At 37.9% G+C, this 27,285-nt stretch overlaps 1 protein-coding gene across 2 annotated transcripts in view; it reads right to left on the reverse strand.

Moving 5' to 3' along the window:
• Window positions 1-25,614, reverse strand: part of trpc4b (transient receptor potential cation channel, subfamily C, member 4b) — a 154,678-nt gene extending 129,064 nt beyond the window's left edge. For both annotated transcript variants that reach the window (XM_039745819.1, XM_039745818.1), the window contains exons 1-2: window positions 25,112-25,614; window positions 21,925-22,330 (exon numbers count right to left, since the gene is read on the reverse strand). In XM_039745819.1, the coding sequence (XP_039601753.1) occupies window positions 21,925-22,302 (378 nt within the window). In that variant the 5' untranslated portion in view covers window positions 22,303-22,330; window positions 25,112-25,614. The remainder of the gene's footprint in view (window positions 1-21,924; window positions 22,331-25,111) is intronic.
• Window positions 25,615-27,285: the final 1,671 nt, after the last annotated feature.

Consider the following 27,285-nt stretch of genomic DNA (forward strand, 5'->3'; position numbering starts at 1 on the left):
CCCAATATTTCTACTGACTTCATAGAAACAGCCTCCAGAGACATAAATGTTGCTGCCAAGGTATGTAAACCTCTCTGAACTTTTACGTAGTATCAAAGCACTAACACTTTTGATCAGTGACTGCATTATCTCTGTTAAAATATTATCTATACTAATAAAAGGCAAAGCCCTCACTGACTCACTTATTCACTGACTCATCACTAATTCTCCAAGTTCACGTGTGGGTAGAAGGCTGAACTTTGGCAGGCTCATTCCTTACAGCTTCCTTACAAAAGTTGGGCAGGTTTCATTTTGAAATTCTACGCGTAATGGTCATAACTGGAAGCTATTTTTCTCCATATACTGTAATGGAGTTGAGCTCGAAAGCCGTGGGGGGCGGAGTTTCGTGTGACATCATCACGCCTCCCACGTAATCACGTGAACTGACTATCAACGCAGTAAGTAGAAAACCAGGAAGAGCTCCAAAACGCGCTGAAGAAAACATGCATTATATAATTGAGAAGGCAGCGAAACAATAAGAAGCGAGCGAATGACATATACAACCATATTCATGAGTGCTGCTACTTCGGAAACAAAGCATGGTATAAACCTAAAGTTTAAATGAAGTTCATAGACAGGCTGCCGCTGCCGTTTGTCATGCCCACGGCAGCCTTTTCATAGGTTCTCCACTGTTTTAGCATATTCATAAGTGCAACTACAGTGGAAATCAGCACGCCTCTCACGTAATTGACTGCCTGCCCATATAAGGCCATTCTTCGCTGCGGTGTCTTCATTCGTTTCCATGCTTCGCAAAGGAAGCAGCTTTCTCACAGCTTCTGCACTGTTTTATGAACGAACGACATATAAGACAGTCCTTTTTCCTTGCTTCCCCAACAAAGCAGCCTTTTATTTAATCCACTGATGCTCCGCTGTTTCATTGTTTATTTATTACGATTGTTATAGTTTTTGTGTAGGTTTTATTTACTCCACGGGTTCTCTTCTGTGTTATTCGCGAGTGAACGACTGTGATTAGCATATTCATAAGTAAGGCTGGTGCGCAACTCAGCACGCCTCCCATGTAATTGATTGCCTGCCCATATAACGCCGTTCTTCGCTGTGGTGTCTTCATTCATTTCCTTGCTTTGCCAAGGAAGCAGCGTTTTCATAGGTTCTCCACTGTTTTACCATATTCATAAGTGCGGCCACTGTGGAAATCAGCACGCCTCTCACGTAATTGACTGCCTGCCCATATAACGCCGTTCTTCGCTGTGGTGTCTTCATTCATTTCCTTGCTTCGCCAAGGAAGCAGCGTTTAAATGATGTCTCATGGTTAAGAGAGAGAGCTATCCTGACACCAAAATATGACATGACAACGACTATAAACCACATTTTACTTCAACAACTACCTTCACAATCAAAAACATATCAATCTGTTGATTCAGTTGTAGAAGTAGAAGATGCAGTTCATTATCCAGTAGAGTTTCTGAACACTCTAAATCCTCCAGGCACTCCTGAGCATAATCTCATCTTGAAGGTTGGGGCACCAATAATGTTACTGAGAAACTTACATCCCCCGAAACTTTGTAACGACACGAGACTTCAGGTCACATCTCTACAAAACAACCTAATTGAAGCAACTATTTTTACTGGCAGTGCCTCAGGTGACAGTTTTTATTCCTCGCATCCCCGTTATACCATCTAATCTCCCAGTTCAATTCAAACGCGTTCAATTTCCAGTAAGACTCTGCTTCGCAATGACAATTAATAAGTCTCAGGGACCAACAGGACAAAAGGTTGGCATTGATTTGAGGCAGGATTGCTTTTCACATGGCCAACTGTATGTTGCATGCTCAAGAGTAAGCTCAGCACACAGCTTAGTCATATTAAAACCGGAGGGCCGAACTGACAACGTAGTATACAGAAAGATCCTTAACAATTAATTTTTTATATATTTTACCTCACTCTAACAATTTTTACTTTTTTCTTAATAAAGATGTTCAGGCAGCATTTCGCTGCTGCGAAGCGCGGGTATTTTGCTAGTATACATATATATGTGTGTATATGTATATATGTAGATATGTATGTATATGTATATATATGTGTGTGTATGTATATATGTATGTGTGTATGTATATGTATGTGTATATGTAGATATGTATATATATGTATATATATGTGGATGTATGTGTGTGTGTATATATATATATATATATATATATACTAGCAGAATACCAACTTGAGAATAGTGTGTTAAAGAAGTTATGAAAAGAAAAGCAAACATTTTAAAAATAACGTAAGATGATTGTTAATGTAATTGTTTTGTCATTGATATGAGTGTTGCTGGCATATATATATATATATATATATATATATACACACACACACACACATACATATATACATATACATATATATACACATACTGTATATATACACACACATATATATACATACTGTATATACAACATATACATATCTACATATATACTGTATATACACATATATATATCTACATATATATATATATTAGGGGTGGGACTCGATTAAAAAAATTAATCCAATTAATTAGAGGCTGTGTAAGAATTAATCTTGATTAATGTATGTAATCACACATAAATTTGCCCCAAATCGCAAATGTTTTTTTTTTATTTAAAAGCGGTTTTAGTGGGCGACAGAATCAAATAATAGACATGGACATGAATATTGTAAACTGAAGCTGTTTTAATTTCTGAAAAAAAAGCCTTTAAACTGCATTTGAATTCAAAACAGAAACAAAAATATCATCCCTGGTTAAAATTGGGCAGACTTAAAAATAAAGTGGTAGTTTAAGTAGTTTAAGTACATTTGCAGAATAGTATTGTCTTTAAATAATAATAACCAAAATTTCACCATAAAGTGCAGTTTTTCTTCTTAAAAAAATAAGTCAGAAACATAAAAGGTAATTTGACCAGCTTACTCTTTAAACTCTGAGTAACATTAGCCAAAATTATTTTGTACATTAGGCTAAAACAGTGTGATCATTGAACATTTTGTAATTAGATGTATTTAGAATTACTAACGGTCACGGAAGTCCAATGATCCCCAGTAAGAGCCACAAAGTCCGCTTTCTGTAATGCATCTAATTTTGCTTGCTTTTCAGTGTGCACAAAACCATGCTTTTATCAAGGCTTCGCTCGGGAAGTCGAAATGATCAGTCGTAGGAACGCGCTTTATTCCGACTCTAACATTTTTGTAGCTGTGATGTGTGCATCAGTGTAATGGATGTACCAGGAAATCATGCATTGACAAAAGTTCCGTTTGCTTGGAATTGAAAGTGTGATTAAATCGTTATTTTTAGCGCGTTATGGAGTACATGCATCGAAGCTTCTCAGCTGTGCTTGTGCTAAGAAAGGAACATTTTAAAAATAACGTAACATGATTCTGCGTTAACCTAATATTTTTTCATACGTCCCAAACCAAGGAGATGCGAAGGTAAAATGAATTGGGTAGCACGCGTACATACTCAGTACATCCCCTCTCGGGAATCGAACCTCGAATGTCGGCGTTAGAGGCGAAGACTCTACAATTGCACCACAGCATGTGGCTTGTCTATGCTAAAGTATATATTGTAGATCGGGGTATATATATACATTTATATACAGTGGTGTGAAAAACTATTTGCCCCCTTCCTGATTTCTTATTCTTTTGTATGTTTGTCACACAAAATGTTTCTGATCATCAAACACATTTAACCATTTGTCAAATATAACACAAGTAAACACAAAATGCAGTTTTAAATGATGGTTTTATTATTTATGGAGAAAAAAATCCAAACCTACATGGCCCTGTGTGAAAAAGTAATTGCCCCCTGAACCTAATAACTGGTTGGGCCACCCTTAGCAGCAATAACTTCAATCAAGCGTTTGCGATAACTTGCAATGAGTCTTTTACAGCGCTCTGGAGGAATTTTGGCCCACTCATCTTTGCAGAATTGTTGTAATTCAGCTTTATTTGAGGGTTTTCTAGCATGAACCGCCTTTTTAAGGTCATGCCATAGCATCTCAATTGGATTCAGGTCAGGACTTTGACTAGGCCACTCCAAAGTCTTCATTTTGTTTTTCTTCAGCCATTCAGAGGTGGATTTGCTGGTGTGTTTTGGGTCATTGTCCTGTTGCAGCATCCAAGATCGCTTCAGCTTGAGTTGACGAACAGATGGCCGGACATTCTCCTTCAGGATTTTTTGGTAGACAGTAGAATTCATGGTTCAATCTATCACAGCAAGCCTTCCAGGTCCTGAAGCAGCAAAACAACCCCAAACCATCACACTACCACCACCATATTTTGCTGTTGGTATGATGTTCTTTTCTGAAATGCTGTGTTTCTTTTCGCCAGATGTAGCGGGACATTTGCCTTCCAAAAGTTCAACTTTTGTCTCATCAGTCCACAAGGTATTTTCCCAAAAGTCTTGGCAATCATTGAGATGTTTCTTAGCAAAATTGAGACGAGCCCTAATGTTCTTTTTGCTTAACAGTGGTTTCGTCTTGGAAATCTGCCATGCAGGCCGTTTTGCCCAGTCTCTTTCTTATGGTGGAGTCATGAACACTGACCTTAATTGAGGCAAGTGAGGCCTGCAGTTCTTTAGACGTTGTCCTGGGGTCTTTTGTGACCTCTCGGATGAGTCGTCTCTGCGCTCTTGGGGTAATTTTGGTCAGCCGGCCACTCCTGGGAAGGTTCACCACTGTTCCATGTTTTTGCCATTTGTGGATAATGGCTCTCACTGTGGTTTGCTGGAGTCCCAAAGCTTTAGAAATGGCTTTATAACCTTTACCAGACTGATAGATCTCAATTACTTCTGTTTTCATTTGTTCCTGAATTTCTTTGGATCTTGGCATGATGTCTAGCTTTTGAGATGCTTTTGGTCTACTTCTCTGTGTCAGGCAGCTCCTATTTAAGTGATTTCTTGATTGAAACAGGTGTGGCAGTAATCAGGCCTGGGGGTGGCTACGGAAATTGAACTCAGGTGTGATACACCACAGTTAGGTTATTTTTAACAAGGGGCAATTACTTTTCACACAGGGCCATGTAGGTTTGGATTTTTTCTCCTAAATAATAAAACCATCATTTAAAAACTGCATTTTGTGTTTACTTGTGTTATATTTGACTAATGGTTAAATGTGTTTGATGATCAGAAACATTTTGTGTGACAAACATGCAAAAGAATAAGAAATCAGGAAGGGGGCAAATAGTTTTTCACACCACTGTATATAGCCGTGTATCGCAGTGGAGAAGTAGAAGTTATGAAAAAGAAAAGGGAACATTTTAAAAATAACGTAACATGATTGTCAATATACAGTAATTGTTTTGTGAGTGTTATTGAATGTTGCTGTCATCAAGGATTTGATTATCATTATTTCTTTCAATCAGGCTCGTATTTGTAGGATGTGCTCAAGTTACATTCCGTGTTTGTCAATCGTTGTAAAGATAAGAGGTTTCATTCATCGATTAGTTCCTTACTGCATCAATAAACAGCTCGTCTTCCTTTTTATCTGTGATGTGACAAACTGCATGCACGGGTTTTTTTTTTACACTGTCTTCCTTTAGCAGGACATTCACTTTTTCCACCGTGTGCTTTGTTTCGCAGTAGCTGCACTTATGAATATGATTCTATGTATAAGGCGCTTCATATTTTTTGCTGCCTTCTCAATTGTGTAATTCGGTTTTGTTCAGCACTCTTTGGAACTGTTGCTTTTGTCTGTGCACTGCGTCAGTTCACGTGAGCCGCTTGGTGTTCTTGCATCGAAGGTTCCCAGCTGTACTGGTGCCATCTCGTGTAATGTCAGCTAAGACCCGGCACTTAAAACTTTCTCTCGCAGTTTCAATGAGTTTGTGCCAAACACCACCCTGACCATCTCATCTTCCTCTGCATAAGCACAGTCCTTCACACGTGAATATTTACGGCAGTGTTTGTATTGGATTGCGCTGATGGGCGGCCTTATATGGGCAGGCACTAAATTACAAACGCTAGTGGTAGCCTATGAACTTAATTTAATATAAACTTACGGTTCACGCCGTGCTTTGTTTCCGCAGTAGCTGTACTTATGAATATGCTTGTATGCATCATTTGCTTCATAATGTTTTTCTGCCTTCTCAATTGTGAAATGGCGTTTTGTGCTGATCGCTGTTTGGAGTTCTTCCTTGTGCTCTACGTACTTACGTAGGAGGCGTGATGATGTCACACGAAACTCGCCCCGCGGCCATCTCAACTCAAGACTCCATTACATTATATGGGGAAAAATAGCTTCCAGTTATGACCCTTATGCGTAGAATTTCGAAATGAAACCTGCCCAACTTTTGTAAGTAAGCTGTAAGGAATAAGCCTGCCAAATTTCAGCCTTCTACCTACACGGGAAGTTGGAGATTTAGTGATGAGTCAGTGAGTGAGGGCTTTGCCTTTTATTAGTATAGATATATATATATGTGTGTGTATATGTGTATATGTAGATATGTATGAATATGTATATATACAGTGGGATGCAAAAGTTTGGGCAACCTTGTTAATAGTCATTATTTTCCTGTATAAATCGTTGGTTGTTACGATAAAAAATGTCAGTTAAATATATCATATAGGAGACACACACAGTGATATTTGAGAAGTGAAATGAAGTTTATTGGATTTACAGAAAGTGTGCAATAATTTTTCAAACAAAATCAGGCAGGTGCATAAATTTGGGCACCACAAAAAAGAAATGAAATCAATATTTAGTAGATCCGCCTTTACAGCCTCTAAACGCTTCCTGTAGGTTCCAGTGAGAGTCTGGATTGTGGTTGAAGGTATTTTGGACCATTCCTCTTTACAAAAAATCTCTAGTTCATTCAGGTTTGATGGCTTCCGAGCATGGACAGCTCTCTTTAACTCACACCACAGATTTTCAATTATATTCAGGTCTGGGGACTGAGATGGCCATTCAGAACGTTGTACTTGTTCCTCTGCATGAATGCCTTAGTGGATTTTGAGCAGTGTTTGGTCGTTGTCTTGTTGAAAGATCCAGCCCCGGCGCAGCTTCAGCTTTGTCACTGATTCCTGGACATTGTTCTCCAGAATCTGCTGATACTGAGTGGAATCCATGCGTCCCTCAACTTTGACAAGATTCCCAGTCCCTGCACTGGCCACATAGCCCCACAGCATGACGGAACCACCACCATATTGTACTGTAGGTAGCAGGTGTTTTCTTGGAATGCTGTGTTCTTTTTCCTCCATGCATAGCCCCTTGTTATGCCCAAATAACTCAATTTTAGTTTCATCAGTCCACAGCACCTTATTCCAAAATGAAGCTGGCTTGTCCAAATGTGCTTGAGCATACCTCAAGCGGCTCTGTTTGTGCTGTGGGCGGAGAAAAGGCTTCCTCTGCATCACTCTGCATACAGCATCTCCTTGTGTAAAGAGCGCGAATGGTTGAACGATGCACAGTGACTCCATCTGCTGCAAGATGATGTTGTAGGTCTTTGGTGCTGGTCTGTGGGTTGACTCTGACTGTTCTCACCATTCATCGCTTCTGTCTATCCGAAATCTTTCTTGGTCTGCCACTTGAGCCTTAACTTGAACTGAGCCTGTGGTCTTCCATTTCCTCAATATGTTCTTAACTGTGGAAACAGACAGCTTAAATCTCTGGGACAGCTTTCTGCATCCTTCCCTAAACCATGATTTTGAACAATCTTTGTCTTTAGGTCATTTGAGAGTTGTTTTGTGACCCCCATGTTGCTACTCTTCAGAGAAAATTAAAGGAGGAGGGAAACTTACAATTGACCCCCTTAAATACTCTTTCTCATTATAGGATTCACCTGTGTATGTAGGTCAGGGGTCACTGAGCTTACCAAGCCAATTTGAGTTCCAATAATTAGTTCTAAAAGTTTTGGAATCAATAAAATGACAACGGTGCCCAAATTTATGCACCTGCCTGATTTTGTTTGAACAATTATTGCACACTTTCTGTAAATCCAATAAACTTCATTTCACTTCTTAAATATCAGTGTGTGTCTCCTATATGATATATTTAACTGACATTTTTTATCGTAACAACCAACGATTTATACAGGAAAATAATGACTATTAACAAGGTTGCCCAAACTTTTGCATCCCACTGTATATGTTTACTAGACATTAAGCCCGTTACAATAACGGGCTCTAGAACAGTAGTGCATAAACATTAGTAGGAACAGTTGTCAGGGATGCCAGGGGCAACGACCCGGCCGGGACGCCGTGAGGGACCGGAAGAGGGTCAAAGCCCACCCTGAATCACATGGGGGCCGTCTTCCTGGTTGCTCTGGGGGCCACCAGCCACCACCGCCAGGAGGCGCCCCAATGCCTTGGGGACCTGGTGTGGCGGAAGTGCTGGGGGGAAGATTTAGGACAGCACCCGGAGAGCTGCCAGGAGGACAGCCGGCACTTCCGCCATGCTGGGGCGTGGCCAAGGGAGGAATGCCGGGAACACCTGGGGCTCATCCAGGAACTGGATAAAAGGGGCCGTCTCCCTTCATTCGAGGCTAGAGTCGGGTGGAAGAAGGACAAGGCAGAGAGGAGAGTGAAGGCGGCCCGAAGAAAGGCATTGAGTGGCCAGGACTGTATTGGGGTTTGTGCACTTTGAACTGCGTCTGAGTGACCGTATTATTGTAAATATTTATAAAATAAACGTGTAGTGGTTTGAAAACAACATGTCCGCCTGTCTGTGTCGGCTCCACACAGTCTATATTAAATGGCAAGGGACCTTGTATGTGACTGTAATATTTGTCACTGTATTGTGTGCCTTTAATTTTCTCTCTCAGTAATACTGGCTTGTATTTCCGTAAAATGCCTGTAATTTTGTTGGACAGTAATACAGTGGAACCTCGGTGGAACCAAAGTAATTTCCCCCATAGGATTGTATGTAAATACAATTAATCCATTCCAGACCATATGAACTGTATGTAAATATATATTTTTTAAGATTTTAAGCACAAATATAGTTAATTATACCATTGAATGCACAGCGTAAAAGTAAACTAAATGTAAAAACACTGAATAACACTAAGAAAACCTTAAACAACAGAGAAAACTCTGCAATAGCCTTACGACCCACTCGCTAAAAACACCTTTTTTAATTAGTTTTAAGCACAGGGAAAAAAATGAAAATTTGAAAAACCCGTAATCTAATAAACAACCAAGAAAAGTAACATTGCAACAATGCACGCGTGCGCCTGTGTGTGTCTGTCTCTTTGGCGGGCCTGCGTGCGTGTGTGTGTGTGTGCATGTCTGTCCCCCATGCGGGCCTGCCTGTGTGTGAATGTGTGTCTCTCGCCTGGGTGCGTGCGTGACTGTCTCGCGCTCTTCTGCCTGCCTGCGCGTGTGTGTGTGTACGTGCGTGTCTGTCTGCGCGTGCACGCACCTGTGTGTGTATCTCTCTCTCTGCACACACAGGGAATGCACAGGAAGAGACTGAACACGTGCCGTGTGGCCCAGCGCATGCGCACTTCACCAGAAGACACACACACAGTTCGCGAGCATAATTCGTTCCGGAAACGTGCTCGCAATCCAAAGCACTCGTATATCAAAGCGAATTTCCCCATAGGAATTATGGAAACTCAGATGATTCGTTCCACAACCCAAAACTATTCATATAAAAATGATTAATACAAAATATAAAGTAAAATACATAATACAAATTAACCTGCACTTTACCTTTAAAAAGAATCATGGCTAGTGTGAGTTTCTAAACTCATGTGGGATTCCACCCAATGGGACGACACATGGAAGAGTGTCCCAAAGCATTCGCAGTCTCCCAGCACTGTAGCAGTTCGCCGTATAAGCGCATCCAAAAAGATCGCAGACATGCTATAAGCACCTGTCGTCAATTGGTCATACAAGGAACATTATAAAGATCCCACTACAATAAATAACAGCACTGTTGTTGTTTCAAGTTGAATAAAGCTGGTGTTAAAGTACTGAGACTCAGCTTCGTGTTTTGTGGAGCAAGATGGGGACTCGCACTTGCACTTGCTGTAGTAAACAGTATATGCTCCTACGGATGTTGACTATATGAGTGAGGCACACAGACTCAGACAGAGAATAGGAGACGACTGCCAGAGAGAGGATTAGGCATCCTGTTATTTAGAGGGCTCTACATTGATAAGGATTATGTATTCCTTGAATATCTTTGTCACAATTATATTCTTTCTGCAATAAAGTATTTTTCCCGAATACAAACTAGAAATCCAATTAAAAGTAACCTGTCTAACTTTCCTCATTTTCCATTAACATCTATTCTTGAACTAGCGCTGGATAGTTTTGATAAAGTTACCAGCAGTATTTCTAGATTCTACTAACAAATTTCAAGAAATTTACCCCTGAGTGATTTGATCATGAAAAAGTAATCTTCCAGCTACTGTTTTGGAATGAAAGTCAACTATCCATAAGGCTCATTGTTCCTCAGTCTTTGCAAAGCATGTTATAATGTAGCTAAAATTGTACCTCTTACACATATATATCATTTTAAACTGTCTAAAATACATCCAGGACAAGGTCCAAAATGTGAACAAGGTAATCAAGTGTCTACTCCACTAGCCACATTCTAGAAATTCTCTATAGCAGTGATCTGTACTCACGGTCTTGGAGGGCCATAGGGGCTGCAAGCTTTCATTCCAACTCAGTTCCTTGCTGGTAATGAAACTTGGTATTTAGCTACCGGCTGACAAAAACAGTCCTGTTCTCGATTATCTTCCATATTCGCCCGAATTTAGCTCCCTGTAATTTTTACTTGTTCCGAAAAATCAAAAGTGACCTGAAGGGGACATATTTTTCTTCAATGGATGAAGTGAAGACAGAAACAGCAAGGCTGTTGAAGAGCCTCAAGCAAGAAGACTTTCAGCACTGCTTCAATCAATGGAAGATACACATGGAGCGGTGTAGAAATCGGGGGGACGCAGTATATAGAAGGCGACAATGTTTAGAATGCTGTAATTCATCAATAAATATTGTTTTTTCACCAATCCAATTATGTGTCTCACTTTGTATACAAGTGACTGTTAAACTTTTTTTTTTATAATATTGGTATTTGAATTGGGAAAGGGATGGAGAAAGTGTTTTCAGTTTCATGGAGTCTTACAATGTTCTGTACCACAGTATTGTTTGTGACTATATTTTTGATTTGAGTTCTATTAATAAAAAAGTCAGTGCTTTAGGTAGGTCATAAATGTCAGTTATAAATGAGGGAGCCAATACATGACTAACAAGTACAAATATGCAATTGTACTCCCAAATAAGGTGTGACTATGATAATTACTGCGCTGCTTCCAGCATTTGATTCACCATCCTGGGTTGCAAATCAACACCAACTGTAGTAAAATGAAAACCTCAATAGATACATACAATGAATTGGTGCTAAATGTGATTTTTTATATAATAAACACCTCAATGCTGTTCTGTTCACTTTGTCACGATCTCTGGAGTACCAACTCATTCTTCCTCTCTTCTACGTGATCATTAAGGTTTTTAAGTGTTCTGATATTTTACTTTGACTCTGAACCAAATGATGTAACTATCCAAACACTGTCTTGGAACCTATTACATTAGATCTTTCTAAAACCAATGACAACTGTGAGTGTCATCAAAAAATATAAGCCTGGATCAGAACTTTTCTCTGGCCAAAACTGTTGATAACTGATGTGCATGGCAATTTGTTAAAAGTGGAAAACATGTCTGCACAAAAGCCTGCCAAATTCAATCATGAACTGTGTCGAAATGAAATGATTTTCCGCTTCTACCTTAAACTGCTCTAACATCAAGTGATATTTTCTTCAGGAACATTAAACATTCAATAAAATCACTTACTGAAAACATTTCCATTATCTTCACATTTTCTTATGTACATTTACTTTGATCAGAATCATTTCTTGGTAATTGCTTTTAATATGCTTTTGCAGCCCATATACCCCCGCCTTTCTTTTTTTACAAAACAAATTTGTTTTTTCTATCATAACATAATATTCTCAAAAGTGCTTAACCATTTCAGGATTACAGGTGCCCACATATCCATTGCAAACTCCCTCAATAGCACACCCTCATGGTGCCATGTTAGGACCACAAAAATCTAGCCCTCACCTCCCACCTCCCTCTATGCTGGAAAAAATATTGCTCAGTTTCGAGGACTTAGACAGCATTTTTGCAATATATAAAACCATTTTACAGTCCCTCCCTTTCAAAGATCCAAGAAGACAGTGGGGGAAAAGGGTCTCTCACTCAACATATCAGAAAAGGAGTGGAAGGTAGCAATGCAGAGAACTCACTCGAGCACATCTGTCTCGTTTAAAATTGTCCAAAATGTTTCCAGGGCAAGATCCAACCTGCGAACTTTGCAATCAAGTTCCAGCCTCACTGGGTTAAATGTTTTGGGCCTGCTCCAAATTAACATCAATCTAGACCAAAAATTTTAAATACCTTTCAGACAGTCTTGGTGTCACAGTCCCTCCTACCCCATTAACAGCTGTGTTTTGTGTACTTCCAGATGGGCTTAAAGTGGAGAAGGACAAACTGTAATTGCCTTTACTCAATATTGGCATGTAGACTTATTTTGCTTAACTGGAAGTATCCTAACGCTCCTCTTTTAAGACAGTGGGTAACTGATGTTTTATACAATTTGAAACTGGAAAAAAATCTAATTTGCACTTAGAGGATCTGAGCAGAACTTTTTCAAAAACTGGCAGGATCTGATCAATAACATTTTAGAATAAGCATTTAAAGCACTGAGGAAGCAGATTATCTCCCCATTTATCTTATTCACTTATTAATTCATCTATTTACTTACTTTTACTGGCTTTAAGTTTTACTCTGCCGGCAATGCTCTCTTTCAGGGGTGGGGGGTTGATTTGTTTTCAATTCTATTTTTGTAAAAATTGATCTATTTGTATGGAATGTTGTGTGATTGCAATAAAATCAATAAAATTAAAAAAAAAAATCTAGTCCTAATGTCTTTAACATGAGAGAGAAAAAAAAGGAAGAAAAGCACACCTAATGACGGCTCCACAAACATAGTGAAACTGCAAAGGGATATCAACCCAGAGAGTGGTATTTAGTGGACACCAGTTCTCACTTTATTTTTTAATTTAAATGTATTTTATTTAGAAGACAGTTCCCAATCATTTATATCTGTTTATTCACTGCAAATTAATTTCAAAGACAGACATTTTAAGCTGCCTCACAAACGTAATGTAATAAAATACATTTTACAGCTAATTTTGAATATACTATAACAATATGATCCAGCAATTGCAGTTCTAAAATTGATTTTTCAAGCTTAGCAAACAGAGTGATGGAAGGATATACTAGTGTCACTTTATTCAATCAGTTTTCTAGCCATGAAAAGACCAATTACGGGAATTTAGAAAAAACCCACACACAGCGTATTCTTTGAGCCCTGATTGCTTGGCTCATTGTCATCTAATTCTGTCTCAGCCTCACCATGAGAAATCATGCAACAGAATGGTCTAGCAGTCACATCTGAGGTTTTGAGGGCTCCAGCACATGCGGACTATACAGGTAAAAAGGTTTTTACTTTTGTTGATTGAACTAGATAACCTTTCTCTTAGACTTAAGACTCTCTACTGTGGTTAAAGCAATACTTATGCAAACTTTTACGTACAGTAGATAATTTTCTAAATATAGTTGAGACCCAAGTGCGATTATGCTCTTCAGTTCTTTATGGATAGGGCATACACTGTATACCAGAGAGCATTTTATTTTCTCAAAAGACCCTTCAGTATTTTTTTCCTGTCACACCACTGTTTAGATAGCTACAGGGAAAGACTGTTACTGTAAAGACACAGCTGTTGTGCAACCCATGCCTCTAAAGCAAAGACTATATTTAGGCTGGAATTAGCCATACAACATTTTTTCATAGCCTATAAAGGACAGATTAATTTTACCACTTCTAAACAACAAAAAGCAGGTACAGACCAGACATTTTTAATGGTGACATATGCCCCCTTTTGCTAATGGCACGATTTTGATATAACCAGCATGAGACATATGTCTAAACAGTTTACGCAAAAATCTGCTCTGGTTTGTTGCACATGTCAACTGTGAGAGCCACAGTTTGTATTGAGTATGTTGTAAGGTGTGAAGCAGGAAAACAGCAATCTCCTAAAATACTTGGGGGGTGATGACAGTGGCATTTATGAAGAATGAAAGGAGAAAACCATATATGTATAAAAATGCACATTGATGGCTTGTTAACTACAATATAATTCTTATATCATTCAATGTTGAGCACTGAAGGAGAGCCATCATACTAACACATATATACAGTTAATCATTCACTACTGCAGAGTTTCTGCATAAGTTAATTTCAGTGATACTTGACCACATTATGACAACATAATGGAAAAAATTCCTGGCGCTGTCAGTAAATGAGCTAATTATGGCATTTTCTAACAGTCCTGAATCTGTTCACACACCTTCAGTCTATTTTATAAACATTGGTTACAACCATTACTTGTTACAGGAGACCCCTGCAATGGCCTACACTTTCAAAATACTATAAGCCGTTTAATCACTGAATCAGGATATATACAGTAGTGCATAAAAAGATGTGTAAATTAACAAATAGGGTGTCATTTGGCTACTAAGGAGTTGTTTGGGTAATTTTTAATATAAGATTAAATGCCAGCCTGGACAGCTATGTAAAGTGTAGATTATAAATAAATAAATGCCATCTGGTGTATTTATAAGTAAAATCACTACAAGCTTTCATTACGGATATAGCAAAATGAGCCAATGCGGGTCACTCTTCTTTGTAGCAGTAAAAGGTGATGTCTTATAAGACACTCCACGGCAGATAACATCTACATTCTATAGGCATTTTACTACATGGAAGGCACAAACAAAAGGCCAAAATACTAGAATTCCTGTCCTCCTGAACATCAAAGTCACCTGTTCTGAATCTTTCATTCATTTTCCACTGCTAATCCAAGACATGGTCACAGGGGCAACAGTCTTAGCAGTGAGGCCCACACATTCCTTTCCCTAGCCCCCATTTGGCAACTCATACGGAGGGATCCCAATGCATTCTCAGGCCACTGATATTATCTGGACCTTTGGATTATCTGGATATAATTCTCCCAGTGAGATGATTGTGCCTGTAAGAACTTCCATATAGCGGCTTCTGGGAGGCAACCCTATCAGATGCCCAAACCATCTCAGTTGGCTCAACTCAATGCGGAGGGTCAAAGGCTCTACTCCAAAACTCTCCTGGATGTCTGTGCTTCTCACCACATCTATAAAGGAGAACCTAACCACCTTGTGGAGAAAGCTCATTTTGTCCATTTGTACCTGCGATCTCATCCTTTAAGTCACTACCCAATGCTCATTACCATAAGTGAGGGGTGGGATGTAGATTGAGGTTTTGGAAAAACAGGATCTAATTAATTACTGAATCAGCCAGCATGAGAAAGTGCAATACAAGGTAAATCATATCCACCTTCATAAAAAGATAAGTGTCTATATCTCTGTTCTTCTAGTTGCTATACCTCTGTCATTCCAAAAGATAGTGCATCACAAATATTTTAAGTAAGACAATGTATTGCATTTGCCATTCTAGTAGATGGTGCATCACAAACATTGACATTGCTTTTATAAATCCCCTACTAAATTGGATATAACAGAAACATGCTTTGCATGGTGTACTGCAAACGTTAACGCTGAAGTCTATCTTGATTACTTGGATTTTAACCCATCTCAAATGGGTAGTACAGCTAATATCTGATAAATAACACCGGGAGATTCAACCAAAAAATATGGATAGCCGATCTGAAATACAGTAGGTATGGAACACATTTGAAAGTTAATAGTTCCAGGAAGTATAAGCTTCAGCATTACATCAGAGTTCACTGACCATCTAGTTAAAATGCCACCATTTAAGTGAGGACATTAAAAATAAAGTGACATGTGACTGTTTCTGAAGTAAGCTTCATTTTATGAGTTTAACCCTAAAGAAACTGTAACCTAATAATATAATTATTGTTATTCCTATATTGAAATAGGAATAGCAAAGGGAAACATTGTTTTGGTAGTAAAAGGAATAATCAAGTGTGCAATGTTAGAGGACACATGAAGTAAGCTAGAAAATATAGGCCAAAACAAAATCATTAAACAAATAAACATGCCAAAAAATGACAATAACATTTTGAATATGCACCCCATACTGTAAACATCCTGACAGATGTGAGGTTATATTTTAAATACTGTGTCCCAGCGTGATCTTGCCACACAACCGATAGTTTTACCGAGTGCAGAGGTAATTTGTCAGAAAGCCACAAAGTGTTGATTCAAACAAAGTCACTAAGTCAATGTATAACCCCAAGGAAGCAATTTGACCTCCCAGCATCTATATAAATATAATTCACTAAGGGCACGCAAGACACTTAGCGCAAGCAAGACACTGAGGGCATGCAAGACAGTGAGCACAAGCAAGACAGAGCCTCGTCCACCAACTCTAAGACCATGAGATAGGCTCGACAGAGTCCCGCCCGCCAACTCTAACCCTCCTACCGCATCATGGTATACGCACGACAGAGCCATGCACGGCAACTGTAACCGTCCTCCAGAGTCCAGCATCGCTCTCGAGGAATGCAACAACTCACCAAAAACAGCCTCAGTCGCTTTTGTCTGTGCAAAAGTCAACATGCACCTCAGAGCCACGTTGACTTTACACCTCACGCAAGACAGAGAGCCACGATCGCCAACTCACAGAGCCCTGCCCACCAACTCTAACTAAGGGCAAGCAAGACAGAGAGTATACGCAAGACAGAGAGCCACACCCACAACTCACAGCGCCCCGCCCACCAACTCTAAGACCATGGGAGATGCACGCATTTAGTGTATAAATGGATATAAATAATTGCATGTAAACGATTCGGCAAAATCTGTTGTATGTAAATGATACTGTTTAAAACGTTATTGTTTTTTCATCAGAAAACCCGGTTTCCACGTTTACCTGTATTAGTTTAAATGGCACTTTTACCACTCGCAATAGAGCGGACGCACTGACTTATCGTGTCGACTGGGCAACCACAGTGAATGCAGTGTCGATCTATATATGTCTATGTTTTCCGTAGCCTGCTACAGGAAGGTACTCTCTCGACCACTGGCATTGGTTTCGCTCCTTGCTATTTTCGTAATACTGCTACGGTGGTTTCCTAAGCCTTTGTTATACTGAATTCCTTTCTCATCGTTTTCCGTTCCTATTCTTACACCGCCATATGCTACGTCGAGCTTCGGCTAGTATATTTAAAAGCATTTTAGCCTTCTCCTTATCAGTTTGGTACATCACTTTTTGCCAAGGACAGGAAGCAGCAAGAGAATGTGGTATACTGCTTCTAAAACTATTGATTACCACTACTGCTTTTCAAACTGAAACAAAAAGCCCTTAAGATCTTTTCTGAACAGTCACTTTCATTCTCACTTAATGTTTACTTCCATCAAGTAAGTCTTTGTCAGTCAAGACCAAGACTTCCAAACTTTATAACAATACTTAGTTCATGTATCACACAGATTATGGTTGAACAGCTTGATCTTAATAGGTTTGTACAATAATTCAATTAACATGTTTGTGCCTATTTTTGGTTAAATTGGCTGTTTTGGAGATTTTGAGGAATTGTTGTTCTTATTAGGTTATGTTGTGTCATTGACGTTTTATGTTTAAGTGATTAACCGAATCTAATTGCAGGCAACTTACATTGTTATAGCAATAAAGGTAAGTAGAATATGTATATGCAATAACATTAAAAAATAAGGCACAGAGGATTCAAAGTCCTAAATATGCATCCTATCCAGGCCAATGTTTGTATTTAGTTTAGGTGCTCTCAGTAGTAATGAACTCGTGTGGAATTCACCATGAATTCAGCAAAATCATGGAATTGTTCGGGAACTTCACCGAACTTGACCAAATGTGCTTAAGTCAATGGGGAAAGAGAAAATGAACTACTTTTGAGTGGATTATTATGATCCTATTTGGATTGCAATGGTCTTATAAATGTCTCTGAGGGCTACAGAATCATCTGCAAACTATACTGGACGGATTATTGTGTTCACAAATGTGACCTGATGTGGGGGAGCACAGCCACTAGCCACTTTGCCCAACAAAAACAAAATACAAGAAATGGTCACAAACTAACAATAAGAAATTTCATTAAGCTTTCACAGTTCCAATGTACAAGACACTGATGAGCCGTGCTACAAAGCAGATAGTGCAACCGACCCTGTAGTCCCTGCAGCCCACGGCCATGGCCAGGACCATATATGGAAAAAGGGATGACATTTGAATGTATGCACAACAAACTTTATACCCTGTAAAATAATGATAATAAAACATATATTACTATTTAGAAGGCATTTATATCTTTTTGAAAGAAGAAAAAAAAAGTATGAAGCATCTGCACAGATATATTAGAAACAAAAAAGTGCAAAGCATCTGCAGATAGGTCAGATGCAGCTGGCATGTCTTTTTTCTCATCATTGATTTACAGTTTCACCACATTTGCAATCTCAGCTTAACATAAAATAATCAGAACATTCTCCTCTTTAGACACACAAGGGGTAAAGTATTGAGCCTGAACCTGAACGGATTATTCTACAGGTCCGATTCTGTAAGCAGCCTAAGCTTACCTCCAATATAATAAATATGTGGATTACCGGTTTCTAGCACTTTTGATGGAAACAGCATATTCCTGACCCAAGTCAAATGTCCAATCAATTATTGTGCTATCACAGAATTTATAACACTAGAAAGAAATTCAGTTTAAGAAACTTTAAAAGATTCATTCTCACTTAATCGATAACTACCAGAACCAGACCCCAACATATGCCACATTCAAAAGATGAGCTGCAGAATTCCATAATGGCAGGGAGTTTCTTGAAGATGTCCCAGTATCTGGCTGGCCTTCAATATGAAGAACAGAATACAATTTTATAGCCATGGGTTAAATCATAATGGAAAACTAAAGGGTGACATTGCATGAGGTAGCAGGTACCACAGTGATTCATTTTGAGTCAACTGAATTCATTCTTCTGCATGCTGTGTGTACAGAACTTTAACACCTGAATTGAAACATTGTTACATCTAAAGTTCCAGTGAGAATTATAAGCTAATTAATTCACACTAGGAGAAAATTTAAAAAAATATTTCATAAATGAGTATGAAATTTATAAACAGTAGTATGACCCAAAGTCCAAACAGGATTCAAAATTGTGTAAGCATTATGATTCGACATAACTGAAAACAGTAATGGTCGAACAGAGTGCTGGCACATGTTATTATGAGGTTGAAAGTATAGGCCATATTGATTACATATCTCAAAAGGTCCACATAACTGATCAATATTACATTGATTTGCATCAATTAGGCAAAAGCAGCAAGGAGTTGATCATCTACTTTATGCCAATGCTCACACTGAATGGGTTGGAAAGTCCTCATTGTGACAATATGAATTTGAACATATACCATACCCACCTTTTTCTTTAGGCCCATGTGATTACTACCTGTTCCCTTTATGTGAATAGCTCCCTTTGTGGGATGTGCTATGCTAATGATGAAAACATCAAGTCAGCTATAGAAGAGTGGTTGCACAAGCAAGACAAATCATTCTGTTTAAGTGGCATAGAAAATGTTTATAAATGCCATACAAATTGAATTAGTATTGTTCACAGCTATGTCAATGAAAAATAAATCTTATAAGGTTTGACTGGTGTTTTCTTAATAAGCCTGGCTCACATTTTGTTTATTATCCTTCCAATATGACACTTAGTAAATGTATTGTGCAAAATAACAGAATTTATAGAAGTGTCCATAATTAGTTTACCCATATTCTTTTAAGAAAGCAGAAATTACAGCAAACAATTCCATTCTACCATTTTACATAACAGAACATAACTAACAATAACACAGTTTCCAGCAATTCATAAAATTAAAGTAATGTAACCTTAGGGAACTATAATAACTTATAAAAGATTTACTAATTCATTATTTGATATATGTTCACATTGCCTGATCATCATCTGCAAAGGTGCATTTATGTTTTATTCAACACAAAACAGAGTTTTGAGAATACAATATTCCAAATCAACACTTTCATTGCCATTAGTTGCTCCAATCCCATATACAATGCATCCATTTATTCCATTTGTTAATTTTCTGAGCCTACACATTCCATTAATAAGTAATGGGGAGACAAAAGTCTATACTGGTAGCGTGGAACACCAGAGTTGTATGTAACACAAAACCATCTCAGTACATGACAATTTAGACTAATTTATGATTTTGGGATGTTGAAGCAGACCACAGTACTTTGAGAAATGCTATTCAGTTGCAAAGAATTTAAAGCTCCACATAATGACTGGCCTGGGATTTGTACCCAGGCCTATGAAGCTATGAGTTAGCAACACTAACCACTATGCTACCTAAATCACATGCAATGTTAAACTTAATTATATCTGTCATTTGAGATTATAGGAAAAACTAAGCATTTCAACTGATATGAGTCTCGTGTTTTATTTCTTTAAATATAAAAATTAATCTTAATTCAGTATCTGATAGGTGCTAAAATAAACTCAAGTATTCATCTCTTCACTTTGTAATCTATCAGATGTGGCTAGAATTTGTTACATAATTTTCTGAAACCCACCTAATCCAGTTCAGGGACCTGGGAAACTATCATAGCAGCACTGAGTACACAGTGGGAACCAACTCTAGGAAGGCACACACGCCCACACTTTCCCTAGCAATGGAGACAATTAAAGGTTGATGAGATATGAAAAAGCTTTGCTTCTTTTCCACTAGAAAACTTAGTTTCTGAAATATTTATTTAGAAGATGTCATTACAGGCAACAAGCAGGGAGTGTCACAGTCAATATTTACCATTTGTATCTTTCCATCTTACGTTTTCATTTTTATCATAGTTAAACATCCCATTGTAAATGCTGTCGCTTTTTTGTTTATTTGGGCAGTGTTTTCTCAATCGCTACTATTAATTTATCTAAACATACTTAAAGGGATTATTGTGTCACCAAATTGAACCTGTCTTGGCTGGTATACAAGTCACAAATATTTGAAGAGAGAAGTCACCACTACCACTGAGCATAAAGTACATTACTATAACAATATAAACAACAATGATTTTTGTTTCATTAGTACCACTTGCTATATATAAACTGCTAGACTCCCCAAGTCCTAGACAGTTAAATAAATGTACATTATTAGAACATACAAAAGGGTAACTCCATAATAATCAGAAAACCGCAGTGGGATTTTCATATCCTCCTTATCTAATTTTTCCAACAAGTGTAACACAAATATTTTTTAAATAATACATACTCGATGAAATGGCACTTATCTCACTGGTGATCACTGATGCATTATTTTAAAAGTATTTGTATCATACCTTCATTAAGTGATCACTTTTCTGGAACTATTCCAAAACATTTACACATCCTTCATCTAGTTTCTTGTAATGCCATATTCTGATGTACAATAATCACATTTGCCAGCTTCATGGTTAATCCTGGTCAACTGGAAATTAATCCTGCAATATGTTCATTTCAAAATGGCTAACAGATGGGTTAAGACTCTTTGAAACTGGAAAAAATAACATCTATTCAATCAAGATATGTTCAGCTGTTCTAACTAGAACTTAGAATTCTTCTTTTATCACTCCCAAGGTATCATCTTAGACGTTTTCTTCTTATTTAGTTCTTATATTATTTTACTTGTATATATACACACCATATAAATTTATTATGCCATTCAAGGGAAGGAACAGGTAAAATAATGAATATATTAGTAAGGGAAGGTGCAATAAACATATAGTACGTTAATGCTATAATATTGTAAATAACTGGTACTTGAAACTTCTATAAAAACCCTTACATTAAGAGTTATTTTCACTGACCTGCTTTTCTCCACTTGGTTTCTTATGATTGAGAAGCAGCTCTACAGCTCCAACAACCTCTTTCCTAATGGCATGGAGAAGAGCATCTCCCACATAGACATTAAAACTTAGAAGGAGTTCAATGATTTCAAGATTTTCATTTTCAATACCAATGAGGAGTGCTGTCCTGCCTAGAGGGTCAATGCAGTTGATATTAATTTTGAAATAAATTTCGGCTTCTACCAAAGCTTGCTTCACACTAGCATAATCCCCCTTTTCCACAGCACTCAAGTAGGCCTTTTCTGCAGGAGATAGTTCAGATTCTGCTCGAACAATCCGGAGTGGAATGCGATCTCGGTAGGATGAATTTCCAGACCTTTTATAGTACAGCTGAGCCATTTTTCATGCCATCTCACATTGCTGGTTCCTAGAAGAGTGAGAACAGAAGTCAGAAACAGCCAGATGACTAATGTATTCAAGACCCTTCTCTCATTGTTTTAGAGTAACCAGGCAGAGCTTTTATATGATTTTCTTGTAAACCTCAAGAGTCTCCAAGGAATAACCATGCCAAAAGCCAATGGACATCCTCTGGCTAAAGTGAAATCATAAGAAGGGAGGAGCACTTTATTGTAGATGCAAACTACCATTACATTATTTACAGCTAAGCTAATTATGCTTAAGTTCAAATAAAGGTTTTCTGAATGTCTATAATAATTTTATATACAAAATTTTAAGTAAAAATTGTATATATCAAGAGATTAATAATTTACATAAACATCTATGCCTTTCAGCTTAGTCAATTTTACTAAATAAAGTAGAGCAATCAAACTTAAAGCAATGTTGGATTTAGGGGGAAGTCATCTTTCATTTCCAAAGCAGTAGGTACCTAAGTGGAAACTGGAAAATATATACTTAAAATAAAATTGTAGAAAATATATCTGATGCTGACCATAATTTATATTACTTATTTTTAGCTTGATCAGACACCATAAGTGCTGAAACATACTAAATAGAATTATTTTATCCACATCATATTAACAAAAATATTAGTTCATAATTAAAAATTTTGGGAACTCATTTTACTTGCATGTCTTCAAATGTGGGACACATTTTACATGCATCCAACCTTTTTGTGCCACATTTATCTGATAATGGGGCAGTGCCTATCCCCAAGGTAACTGGGCATGAGGCACTAAGCAACCTTGAATGTGCAAAGAGTCCATTGTAGCACATACACACAGTCATAATGGGCCATCTTTGAGTCACCAATTAAACTACAGCATTTTTTATATGTAGACTAGAGTACACTGAAGAAAAAAAAAACACGAGGACTTGAGTAAAACATGCAAACTCCACACAGACAAATTCTGATCTTGGTAACTGTGAGACAGTAGTAGCACCCACCATGCCACTGCACCACTTCAAGAATTTACTTAAATATATTGTAGAGTGACACTAATTACAGCAGCTTCAATAGGGTGTGAGAATACAAAAGTAGTTTAAACAATAAGGTTAACATATATAAATCTATATCTTGAACATATAGTTTGGTTAGAAGACTGAGTGCGTATCCACTGCTATTTATAAAACCATGACAGTTTTTTCTGATTTTCCACAGCACAGGTGAAAAACTGGAGTAGCTATTTTGTAGAGAGAAAAACTTACAAATAACACTGTAATGAAAATCCACTTCACATACAATTTGCCATATAATGGTTCAGACTGTTAAATTATCTAAATGAGTGTAAAAAAATTCTGTGTATGTAATTATTTTAACTCTGAGTTGGACAAATGCGGGTAGAGAAAATGGAGAGATCAATGCAGATGACTATTATTTTTATTTGGTAACACAGACTATTACTGATATGCCACGAGGGAAGAAAAACAATGAGGAAAAAAAGAAGAAATAAAAATAATCTCAGTTGAAATGCTATTTATGAAACTTTTTTTAGCCACACTCTGCCACAGAGTGCGAATTTGGTGTTCAGTCAGAGTGACCTTGTATGGTAATGGGGACAATTGACAAATACATTACTGCAGTTCTCTACAGAAAGCTTACTTCACTGTGGAACTGGTGGAATATTCCCTATTACTGTATTCCTTAAATATGGTATATGTGTAAAAAAAAGTTGTACAAAGTTTTAAAAGTAAATGTGTCTGAATTGAATTTCATGTTGCTATATAGTTCCTTATATTGTAGATTTCTGTTCCTGTGCGCTTATAACGATAACTATATTACAATTGTTTTAAAAATGCTAAGAAATGTAATAATGCTACCTATATCATGTTAAATCACTTTTTTCCCTTTTGCACTTTCTATATTAGACACATTTTCCAGATCTAGCTTAGATATACGCAATTCCACATTTTGATAAGGCACAGTTGGTTGCAATGATAACTCGATCGGCAGCATGAATACGTGTGAGGTGAAATAATTCGAATCTATTAGAGTTGCATTTTATCAGGGGAGTTTGTTTCATTAATACGCTTGTATGACCCTTACACTTTATTACATTATTATTTTAGATATGCAGCACGGGAAAACAGTCAATTTGAAATACAACATAAATTATATCATCCGCATCTCCCCTGTAAATGAAATTATTCTGCTGTTCTCCATTCATTAATCCGAAATACGTTTAGGCATGACTGTTCGAAAAAATGTCATTTTAACAAACGCATGGACACGCTTCTGAATAGAATTACAGTAGGATTCACACCATTTACTATCGGTGCCCCCACGACGATTAATATTTCGTAGATGAAACTTTAATGAGAGAGCTACCACAGTAATGCCGTACCACAGACTCAAACACGCAGGCGCTATATCGTCACAACACATATTGCTACAGTTTTTTGTGTGACATTTAATCACACGGTCTCAAGATTTTCTTTTTTTTTTTTTAAAAAAAAAACAACACCTACATGATCAAGATCCAATAGATGGCGCTTTTAACCAGGAGGAAAGGATGCACCAAGCACAACAAGAAAAGTACTGTAGTTTTGATTTTCAGAAAAGAAATGTTAAGAGCTCGTTTCCATCAAACCGAGTCGTATGTAAATTGAAAGCTTTAAAAACGTGATTTTGTAGAATGTGAAAACCACATGCCAAGTGACGTACTGCTTTAGTTACATCCATTTATATGATTTAAGATACGTGTCCTCCTTCTACTTTGCAATATCAAATAATAAAGAGATATTAACGTACCACGGTATTACTTATACCAAACTGCTCTCCCAACCGATTGCTACGCTGTTTCAGGCATTTCCCCAGGCACACGTAGATACTTCCACGAGGAACCGACGGTAATTGTGGTCGTTGTTGCTTCTTCATGATAAGCGATTTGAAGAGGAAAACGGCGTGGAAACCACAAGAGCCAGAATACTAAAGACCATCCTTACTCTGGGAAAGAATGAAATTGCTTTGACATCGACATCCCAAAGCAGTTTGTTCTTTTTTTCTCCGCGCAACAGATGATGAGTAAAAGTGCCGACAGCGCGCAGTTCCTCCGGTGCATTTCGACAATTGCTAAAAAATGCCACCTCCATCAACCCAAGTAAAAGACTGAAGTACTTCCAAGCTTCACACTTTATCATAAATACAGACCAACTCAACGTGCTGCTGTTTCTTCGGGTCTTATGAAAATCTTTTTTCTAAAGTCATCAGAAAATAATACTATTGATAATAAACCCAATAAAACAGAACACCTGGCAACACGCTATGGTGTATTTTTAGAGTTCTTCGCCTCTCTCACTCACTCACTCTCTCTCTCTGTCTCTCTCTCCCTCTCATAAAATCGACTAAGCATTCACCTCCCCCTGCGTTATTTAAACGTTCAGTATGGAGATTTTCAGTCTCAAATGGTAAGAGAAAGGAGGGTGAGGGGTGACGAAAGTGTCCACTGATTAGTGCTTTAGGATGCATACCTGAACCGAGTGTTTGCGAGGAAAAAAAAATATATATATATATATATACAGTATATGTGTGTGATTGGTTGACTGATTGGTTGATTGATAGTTTCTGGTTAATATCTGTAGCATAGTATCAAGACAGTTTTAAATCCTGTATTATTACTGCTAGGTCAAATTAATAACTTTAGATTCAACACCAGGATCATACTGAAACAGTGCACATTATTCCATGCTGTTGGATATCTTGTACAAATAAGCATATTTACAGAGCATCTTCCAACTATTTGTTTTCTTATAATGCCTTCTTTCTTATGGAAAAATTGTTTAAACTTTGCAATTATTAAAACTACAAACACACACACAGAGCATTGGGGGACAATTATTGGCACTTCTGACCAATGGCATTTTTGGCATGAAAATTCAGGTGATCTATACCAGAATGTTCCTGTATTTGTGCAGACTTCCCTTACATAAATGTTAACTTCTCTGAGTGATATATATCCCTCTTTTGCTAATGACTACTAAAACAAGCAAGTTCAGGCACATTTCACGTCATAAAAATAAATTAAATAAATAAATAATCAAAGAATGGGATGCTGGTGCCTGTCTCAGTTGGCACTGATATTGTCATCATCTGACAAAATACAGCCATACATGTTTTAACTAGCACCCATAACATAAGCACTTCAGAACTGGTTATCCACCTGACGCTAAGCATATTTGGGCCCGGCCAGTACTTGGATGGGAGACCATCTAGGAAAACCTTGAGTTTCTGCTGGAAGAGATGGTGGTGGGGTCTGCTTGTGAATTCCAATAGCCCAGAGCAGTGATGGAGCCACTGTGCTGTAAATATGGCACCATTGCTTGGATTATATGTAAAACCGAGGTCTTCACTCTCTGTAAATATTAAAAATCCCTGGGTAAAGAGTAGGTTGTATCCCAATGTCTAGGCTAAATTGCCTTGGCCTAGTCATTCTGGCCCTCTAATCATGGCCTGTCTCTAACTGGCTATCTCTCACCCCTTAACCACCTAATAAATAATACATGGTGAGTGTCTGATGCAAAATGGCTGCTGTGGCATCATCCAGGTGGATACTACACATTGGTGGTGGTTGAAGAGGCTCCTCACTCGCTATGTAAAGTGCTTTGAATAGTGAGAAAAATGCTAGTTTAAACACTAACTAAACTGAGAGCCTGGCAACCACCCACTGCACCCAAGGAAAATATATAGGCTATGAAGTGCCTAAATTAGCCACAATAACACAAAAAGAATACACAGGCTACATGCACTGCATGACTTTCACATCTGGTAAGAGCACTAAGCATTGTGTAGCCAGATGTATGCTGGTCAGTTCAAGACCAGCAAACACTGGAAAAGAAAACTGTTTTCTATATACAGTACATACCTGGTCTTTCCACACTCTCATTCTGCACTTTGTTAAAACTTCTGACTTCTATTCCACAAACTGG

This window comes from Polypterus senegalus, chromosome 2 (assembly GCF_016835505.1).
Source record: "Polypterus senegalus isolate Bchr_013 chromosome 2, ASM1683550v1, whole genome shotgun sequence".
In the NCBI taxonomy this organism is placed as follows: domain Eukaryota; kingdom Metazoa; phylum Chordata; class Cladistia; order Polypteriformes; family Polypteridae; genus Polypterus; species Polypterus senegalus.